The sequence below is a fragment of the Periplaneta americana genome, chromosome 1 (assembly GCF_040183065.1).
Source record: "Periplaneta americana isolate PAMFEO1 chromosome 1, P.americana_PAMFEO1_priV1, whole genome shotgun sequence".
Lineage (NCBI taxonomy): Eukaryota > Metazoa > Arthropoda > Insecta > Blattodea > Blattidae > Periplaneta > Periplaneta americana.
The window spans coordinates 24,514,948-24,525,076 of NC_091117.1; the positions used below are offsets into that span (position 1 = coordinate 24,514,948).

At 33.5% G+C, this 10,129-nt stretch overlaps 1 protein-coding gene across 3 annotated transcripts in view; it reads right to left on the reverse strand.

Moving 5' to 3' along the window:
• LOC138715569 (kinesin-like protein KLP2) overlaps positions 1-3,327 on the reverse strand; it is a 157,499-nt gene extending 154,172 nt beyond the window's left edge. Inside the window, exon 1 of one of the 3 annotated variants that reach the window (XR_011336576.1) lies at positions 290-3,319. Coding sequence is in view for 2 of the 3 variants with exons in the window: in XM_069848662.1 (XP_069704763.1) it covers positions 290-442 (153 nt within the window). In the remaining variant the exon portion in view is untranslated. Of the gene's footprint in view, positions 1-289 lie in introns of all 3 variants that reach the window. The other 2 variants (XM_069848662.1, XM_069848842.1) reach the window with 2 other exon arrangements.
• Positions 3,328-10,129: the final 6,802 nt, after the last annotated feature.

Genomic DNA, 10,129 nt, shown 5'->3' on the forward strand with positions numbered 1-10,129 from the left:
CGGAAATTATGTAGGAATCTTAGGCTAATTAAATTTTTAACGTTTTCTTATGAATGACGTATTGTCAGCCTCTTTACGTTCTAAGTACATATACACCCTGGACTCCTACTGTGAGAAGATGGCAACCTGGCTGATGCTTACTACATAATTACTAATTACACAACATTTTTTAAAGATTTATTTATAAAAATCTGTCAACACAAGTTATATAAGCAGGAGCTTCAACATTTCTTAATCATCTAGCAGCTTTATCTGCAGTAACAGCAAAACAATACAACACTATACTAACTTGTCTTGAATTTGGTCCAAATACACGGTCGAATGCAAATGTTCTTGAAGTTCCATCAACAGATGGCTCCTTCACGATGACTTCTTCATTGCTTGAGCATTCAACTACACTCAAAGACTTCATACATACAAGCATACATACGTACAAGCACATGCATCGTGTAACATCACCGTGACCCGAAGTGGACTTTGAAAATATTCACTGTTCATGAGTGCGGCCACTTTTTTTTTTTTGACAGCTGTACATATGGAAATTGCAAGCCTCGTTTTAAACACTGTTAGATTTTAATAAGTAAGTGCCATGTTTATTTTATTTTTGTTTGTTTGTTTATTCTGTCTTCTTCTTTCTGCTTATCTACAGTGCAGTTTTGAACTCCCGGCAACAAGTGTTTGCTCATACGTTGGTAAATTCTTTAATTTGTATATCAATTTTATGTACAGTATAGAACAGTTTTTTTAAAGTATCTTTGTAATGTATATATAAAAAATTAAATAAATAATGTTTTGAAGACAAAGAATCAGTGTTCAAGCATGGCTTAACCTATGAAGTAGCTTGTGATCCGTGAGACTGTTCTTAGTTTTTAAAATATAAATAATAATAATAATAATAATAATAATAATAATAATAATAATAATTTATTTAATCTGGCAGAGCTAAGGCCAGTAGGCCTTCTCTTCCGCCCAGCCAGATTCTAATTCTAATAGAATACAATTGGTTACATAGTTATTACATTAATATCTAGACCATAAAACAACATGAAAGTAAATGATGAAAGTTGGATAAGTAATGTTAGTGTGACAATAATAAATATTGGTAAGGAAGAGTGATAATAATAATAATAATAATAATAATAATAATAATAATAATAATAATAAAAATGCTAAAGTAGGACAGGAGGATATTTTTAAACCGACTATTGGAAAAGAGAGCCTACACATATCTAGTACTGACAATGGAGTTAGGTTAGTCAACTTTGCCACATCAAAAAATTTAATTATTAAAAGTACAACATTCCCCCATAAGGATATACATAAATATACTTGGACTTCTCCAGATGGATTGACACATAACCAGATAGATCACATCTTGATAGATAAACGAAAACATACTAGTATAGTAGACATTCGAACCTTCAGGGGGGCAGACTGTAATTCTATCCATTATTTGGTAATTGGAGAACTAAGAGAAAGACTATCAGTAGCCAAGCGAGTAGAGCAACAAGTTAATATTAGAAGATTCAATATTCCGAAATTAAAGGACGAGGAAACTAAGCAAAATTATCAGGTCGAAATTTCAAATAGGTTTGACGTATTAGCAAGTTCCGACGAAGTTGAGGAAAAGTTGGATGTTAATAGCATGTGGGAAAATATTCGAGATAATATCAAAATTGCAGCTGAACAGAGCATAGGTTATTATGAAACTAAGAAAAAGAAACCATGGTTTGATGAAGATTGTTGCATGGCAGTAGAAAGAAGGAAACGGGCAAAATTGAAGTTCTTACAGGATCCAGTTGAGGCGAATAGAGATAATTATTTCAATAAAAGACGGGAAGCAAATCGTATGCTTAGGAATAAAAAGAGAGATTACTTGAAGGAAAAACTGAATGAGGTAGAAACAAATAGTAAAAATAAAAATATTAGAGATTTATATAAGGGCATAAAGAAATTCAAGAATGGATATCAGGCAAGGGTAAACGTGATCAAGGATGAGAATGGTGAGTTGCTTACAGACGCTCATTCAATCCTGAACAGATGGAAAAACTATTTTGGACAACTACTAAATATACACAGGCCAAATAGGAATGACCAGGACGAAATTGAAATACAAACTGCTGAGCCATATATACCTGAACCCACGCTTTCTGAAGTCGAAATTGCGATAGAAAATCTGAAAAATTATAAGTCTCCAGGTATCGATCCAATTCCAGCAGAATTAATACAAGAGGGTGGAAGCGCATTATCTAACGAAATTTATGAGCTTGTACTTGCTATTTGGGAAAAGGAAATTGTACCAGATCAATGGAAGGAGTCCATAATCGTACCTATCTTTAAGAAGGGGGACAAGACTAACTGTAGTAACTTTCGAGGAATATCACTTTTGTTGACGTCGTACAAAATTTTGTCCAATATTCTTTTAAGAAGATTAACTCCATATGTAGCTGAAATTATTGGGGATCATCAGTGTGGTTTTAGGCGTAATAGATCAACTATTGACCAGATATTTTGTATTCGACAGATAATGGAGAAAAAATGGGAGTATAAGGGTACAGTGCATCAGTTATTCATAGATTTCAAAAAGGCATATGACTCGGTTAAGAGAGAAGTTTTATATGATATTCTTATTGAATTTGGTATTCCCAAGAAACTAGTTTGATTAATTAAAATGTGTCTCAGTGAAACTTACAGCAGAGTTCGTATAGGTCAGTTTCTGTCAGATGCGTTTCCAATTCAATGCGGACTAAAGCAAGGAGATGCACTATCACCTTTACTTTTTAACTTTGCTCTAGAATATGCCATTAGGAAAGTCCAGGATAACAGAGAGGGCTTGGAATTGAATGGGTTACATCAGCTTCTTGTCTATGCGGATGACGTGAATATGTTAGGAGAAAATCCACAAACAATTAGGGAACACACGGAAATTCTAGTTGAAACAAGTAAAGCGATAGGTTTGGAAGTAAATCCCGAAAAGACAAAGTATATGATTATGTCTCGTGACCAGAATATAGTACGAAATGGAAATATAAAAATTGGAAATTATCTTTTGAAGAGGTGGAGAAGTTCAAATATCTTGGAGCAACAGTAACAAATATAAATGATATTCGGGAGAAAATTAAACACAGAATAACTATGGGAAATGCCTGTTATTATTCGGTTGAGAAGCTTTTATCATACAGTCTGCTGTCAAAAAATCTGAAAGTTAGAATTTATAAAACAGTTATATTACCGGTTGTTCTTTATGGTTGTGAAACTTGAACTCTCACTTTGAGAGAGGAACATAGGTTAAGGGTGTTTGAGAATAAGGTGCTTAGGAAAATATTTGGGGCTAAGAGAGATGAAGTTACAGGAGAATGGAGAAAGTTACACAACACAGAACTGCACGCATTGTATTCTTCACCTGACATAATTAGGAACATTAAATCCAGACGTTTGAGATGGGCAGGGCATGTAGCACGTATGGGCGAATCCAGAAATGCATATAGAGTGTTAGTTGGGAGGCCGGAGGGAAAGAGACCTTTGGGAAGGCCGAGACGTAGATGGGAGGATAATATTAAAATGGATTTGAGGGAGGTGGCATATGATGATAGAGACTGGATTAATCTTGCTCAGGATAGGGACCAATGGCGGGCTTATGTGAGGGCGGCAATGAACCTCCGGGTTCCTTAAAAGCCAGTAAGTAAGTAAGTAGTTCCAAACAGGAGGGTTGCCAACATTGATTACGTGAATATACTGTTGGTTATCATTTAAGTATATAGGCGTTTTTAAAAGCTTTATAGTAAAAATAATGACAATTTTTTAATACTAGATACGACAGAAAAGCAAATAATAGATAAGGAAGCTTTCGCATGAGTTTCTTAATAATGCGAACATAACCACAAAATGTATATTGAGAAGTCAACATGGAGATGGAAACCTGCAGCATGACTGCGGCTGCAAAAGTAGCGCCTTGTGTGTGAACAGACTCGCAGCCTCCACTTGCAACTTTTGCAGCACTCGCGTTGCGCAGCACGAAAAGTAGTGTGCAGCACGCTACTTTTGGCTTACATGTGAACACGATACGCAACTTTTGCAGCTGCAGTGCAAAAGTTGCGATGTGTGACCATACCTTAATTCTGCATTTTTAAAAACAGTAAATTATATTTCAGTTCAAGAAAATGAATTGCAAAATGTCCCTATGTAACACACAAATACTGTGGCTTTAACCTCTTTCACATTATCTGGGTAACTCTTCCCAGTCATTAGCCTGGATAATCGAGAGTTTACTCCAATAGAGAAATTGAAATCGAGAAAAAATGTTGTAAATTATGGGAATGTAAAAGCAGAATTCGACTGTAATTCATTAATGTCTTTATACATGAGCTTGTCTTCTAAATCACAAGTAAAAGTCTCTACACAATGGATGATTTTATTATGAGTTATGGCAAGTATCGAAAAAATAAGCATGGGAAACCTGAGGTCGTTTATCCATTCCATCTATAATGAAAAACGTCTATGATTCCTTTGATGACATGGAAGACGATATGTATTTCTTGTCTGTTGAAAATATGGAGTTTAAAATACATGTACGTTTATTTTCTTTACATAATTAAAAAATTAACTTTGTTACGAATATTTTACACACGAAGTCTGAGATTAGTCAAAGTTAAACTAAAGGTATTACAGCCAACATACAGTGGTACAGATAAGAGCCACAAAATGGTCCATAATTACTAAATTGTATATATTTAGTACGAGGTTGTTCTGAGAGTAATGCTTTCTATTTATTTTCATAGAAACTACAACTGATCAGAGAGCATAATAACACAGTTAAATAGAGCAAGATTTCAGCTACATAGTTATTTTTCCACATAGTCATCACCATTTGTTACGCATTTTTTCTAGCGATGAACAAAAGCCTGCATGCCGTGCTAGTAAAAATATAAACCAGCAGAGGCAAACCACTTTCTTACAGTTGTAAAGACAGCATCCTTGCCTGGAAAATGTTGTCATCGCAGTCCATTCTTCATAGGAAGTCTAAAGGCTCTAAATCCAGATTAAACGGTGGATGTGGTAGCACAGTCCAGCCAAATTTTGCAACGTGCTCGATGGTCGCGAAACTGGTATAGAGCCTGGCATTAAGTTATTGCAAGTGAAAGGTTTTCTTCTTTGGCCTATTCTGGAAATTCGGACTATCAACTTAGCCAACATCTTCTTGTAACATTCAGTTGTGATAGTTTCTCCTGACATCCCGAAGAATTACATCCCACTTATCCCAAAGGACAGTCATTTTTGCCACTGCCTCACTGTGCTCACATCCACTGTATGGTCTCCATACCCCTTCAGCAGTGTCGATGAATGTCAATTGGTGCAATTTGTTTGGCAGTGAGGAATTCTGTTTCTTACACACCTCTATTCAGATACTATTTTGGTAGACTGCCCTGCTGCTGTCATTTGTCGCATGACAACCAAATTAACAAGACATTAGCGTGAAGGTTCAACAATTACTACAACGTAACTAACATCCTGCTCAGACATTATAGGTCAACACAAAAACATAGAAGGCATTAATTTCGGAACAATCCTCATATTAAACATTAATTTGACTAGTACATGATCAGAGTATTCTTCATATTTTATAGTTCCCTCTCTTCGATTTTTCGTCTCTGAATTTTTAGAAAACTGCTTTAAATTACATACAAAAACATGGTATTAAAGTTCGTGACTCTGACAAGAGGCTAACAGATATGCATAGGATGTAAAAAGTTCTGCAATTAAAGACTATTGGCCAGTTTTTCCAAGTAATGTTTAATTTGGCTTAACAAATGTTAAATTAACAGCTGGTTTATTTTTAACATTTTGTTACGATATTTTCCATTTTTCCAACATAATTTTGTTTAAAATAACCAACACTTAACTTTAACTGTCGTTAATACTATTCTAACTACTCAAAAGCAGTTGGTAATGATTTTGCATATATAAGACAACTTCTTATTGGCTGATATTATTATTTAAATTCTGTACTGTAGAGTAAGTCATGAAACATGTGTAAAATCGTAACTTGTTACAGTAGCCATGATTCATACAGTACAGAGAGTTGATAAATGAAAGTTGCATTGACTACTATTGAATAATAATAATAATAATAATAATAATAATAATTATTATTATTATTATTATTATTATTATTATTATTATAAGTATGGTTATATTTTATAATGCTAAATATGAATTTCTGTTTAGAAAAATCTCAGCATTATGACTACCAGGTGACAATAATTACACGAATGTGTATAGTCAACTGTACACAAAACCCCGAGGAGAATTCCGTATCATATAAAATTCTCTAATTCAGGTCCATGTATAAATTATATGTAATTTCGTCCTAAAGAAGCAAATGCTGCTGAAACATTTTATTATTTACTCTTTGCGTATTTTGAAGCACTATTGACATCGGCTATAGTTGAAGAGCCAGTAACATAGAATCTAGAGGTAATAGTAGCTGTGAATTGGAACAAGTGGCCTATTTCTGTTTGTAGGATATTCAAATCTGACTTCTTATTTCTTGCCACGTTGAGATATCCACATTTCCTCAATATTAAATGGATAATAGCTCAGCATCGAAATAAGCGTCAGTATGATAATCATTTGACTTATAAAGATTATCTTCCCTACATTAATATTCCAAAATATCTTTTGAATTATATATTACCAGTCTTATGGCCGGTTTCACAAAGCTTCATTAAGGTTTTAATGATTCATTAATGTATTTACTGGTTCATTAAATTATTTTTATATCTCACCAAGCATCTTTCGCCTAACGAACCAGTAAAACTATCAATAAATTTAGTGATAGAAATTTCCGTCTTTAAATTTTTAATTATTCATTAGTTGCAATATAAAATGGCAGAACGTTTCGACGCAGAATTGTTATATCTGGAACTGCTCGAAAATTAAGAGTCAAATGGAGATAATATTAACCATTTAAAAACCGATCATTTTGAAAATTTGAAAGACACAAAAATTCACAAAAGATACCACGTCACGAAGATCGTGGTACCGGTACTCAAAATTTTAGAAGAAACTGATCATAGGTTAGAATATCATAAAAACGGCTGTGACAAAGCTGAAATTAGTCAACTAGGTAACATATAACTGAGTTTTATTTTAAGACATGAAAGTGATTATTATAACTACATACCGGTACCTAAGAAATATTAGTAAATTAATACATAATGTGCATTCAAACATAATAAAACTTAATTAGTATATTAACTTTCATTTATTATAATTATATTAACTTATAGCTAGCGATAAGATATGTTTGCACTGGCTTTAAAACAGAAGCGAAAGAGCTGGATTCTTGGAATTTATAATCGTTTTCTTTCCGATGGAAATTTAATTTTCCAGCAGGATAATCACCCCGCGCACACCGCCATAAACGTTCAAAGACGATTCACGGAATAGCATGAAAAAGAGGAGGATTGACAAATATCGAGACATCCCACCTCAAAATCCAGATCAGTTCTGGGATCAAGTTCTGGCTACCTGGAAAGATTTCGCTAAGGACCAGAACTATTTCTGCGATCTGGTGGACTCAATGCCCCGAAAATGCCAGGCAGTGATAGACGCCGGTGGCATGTGGACAATGTATTAGATCCACATGTGTATTTCTTTTATTTTTCTTTAATTTGTTTGTTTATCTTTGTTTTATTTCGGGAAGAAAATTGATCTCCCAAGAGTTTTTTAAATTCTCCTAGTGAAGCCAGAGTAGCGAAATAATTCATTCCACTACACAAAAAAAAAAAAAAAAAAAAAAAAAAAGAAGGAAGGTAAGATGTATAAAAATTAGTTACATTAATAAAAAAAAAGCCAACGCCGAGAATCGAACACGGGTCCCTAGAATGGCAAACCAACTCACTACTGACTGCTCCATCGGATATTCGTGACGTAACTATTGCGACGTGGCACATATAGCTGCTAGGCTTGAAGTCTACGGAGACAGTGTACATATAAACGTACTCTTGTATATATTTTAATGTTCAGTATTAGTTTATGTTTCATTTGGACTGATTTACTGAAGCTTGGTGAAACCGGCCCTTACTCTAAACATTCCTCAAAGAGAAACATAACATGTTATTTTCACAAATTTTGTCTGAACAGCTGTGGTGTTATCCGCCATGTTTAACTGTTTGTTAAATGAGTTAACGGCCTAAAATCCTACATTTAAAGTTAACAAACGGTTAAGAATCTGTTAAGCCAAACTGGTGTTGAACAAATGGAAAAACTGTATTTCACAAACTGTTGAAGGTTTAACAGTCTAACATTACTTGGATAAACCGGCCATATATTTTTTTAATGTGGAAGATTGAAACAAATTTTGTTTGTGGATTTTATTGCACCACAGAAATTTGCAGGGACATATATTTTAATTTATCTGCTACACAAGTAACTAACTTTTGATTAAAATATATGATGTTCATTAAGTTACTGGTAAAATCGCAACATTTGCACATAAAGACACTAGGAGCTTTCACACTTTTATGATGCAACTATTTTCAAGAAATGAACTGCATACAATTCAGCTTATTGACACCTGTCACATAATCAGTTTATTTTACAGTACTGTACTTTGTAAACTAAACAGCTTACTGACTGGGAATTAGTATAAAAAAAAAAACTTGTATTATTTACGATTTAAAAGTTTATCAGAATAAGTTTCCTGGACTCATTCTATACACAGTTCTAAATTTTGAAACATCAAGAAATTCTGTTCAGCCTCAGTCAATCTTCATTCAAAAGTTCAGGAAGTAGTAATATACAGAAATACTTACTTACATGGATATTGTTACCTCCGTAACAATGTCCTCAACTTTATTTTTATGTTTAGTTCCAATGGGTAGTACTTTAAGAACACAGTTGGTTGTGTATTTTTGTACACCTTACCGTGGACTCCTTCACCTATTTTCTTGCAGTCTGACCAAAAACTGAAACAGATAAATACATAGCATAGTACATTATTTTATATAAGAGGACAATTTACAAAATCGGCAGAAAATCTCCTAATGCAAGACACATGTTATAATAACTTTGTAGACTGTTATTGCAAAAGAAATTCATTTTGTATCTGGGAGGATATGCATCTTCAAAAGCAACCAGATCTTCTTGTTTACAAAGGTGAAGAAGCCTAAGGTATTGGTCATCCATTGGCTGCGTACACAAAACAAAGCTCTATTACACACTGAACAATAAAACTGTTGAGCTCATGTCAAACCAAACTTGGAAATTCAATAAATAATAAATATAAATGATTTATAGCTCTTAAACAGACAGGAAAAAAAAAAGAAAGAAAAGTAAAGCTAAGTCTTCAACTCATAACCTCTCATTTACTACGCAGCTACATTACCTCTAGACCAGACGTGGGCATTTAAAGAAATGCGCCGTACTACTCTGATTGCAGCAACACGCATCACCTGTTAACGTAATACTCAGCAGTGGATCGCGTGAAGTATTGAAACACGGAACGTTAAGTAATTACGCAGGACAAAATGATACACAGTTTTCTACAAATGTTATTTCTATGAATAATGACAATGAAAGAAAACAAATTTTCCAAAACAAATACAAACTATTTTACAAAAAGCTGAAACATAACTGTATTTCTAATTTAAACAATTACTGTAAAAACCTTATAAAATGATATAAAACATACAATTCCACAACAGTTAAAAAGTAATGCCATAATCTGAACCTATTTGTTTTGAAAGGGCATCAGTCACTAATTTGCATCCTTTGAAAATAAAATTAAGAAACTAAGGAAAAATAGATTAACAAAATATCAAGCACATTACTAAGAAACAGAAAAACAACAATTAGGCTATTTTTTTTCATTCTTACTGTAGTTCTTTGTTGTTTTTATCAATTTACGTCAATTGACTCATGCCCTTAAAAGAAAGGATTCGTTTATTCTTCTTCGTCACGTAAATCAGCAAGTGTTTCGAAATTTGGAGTTATGTCAGACATTGCAATTGTGAGCTGATAGAATAAATTTTCGTCTGAAATGCGTGTTCTTGATTTGGATTTTACAATGGCCAACTGAGAAAAAAACTGTTCACAAATAAAGGTTGAACCAAACATAGAAGCAATT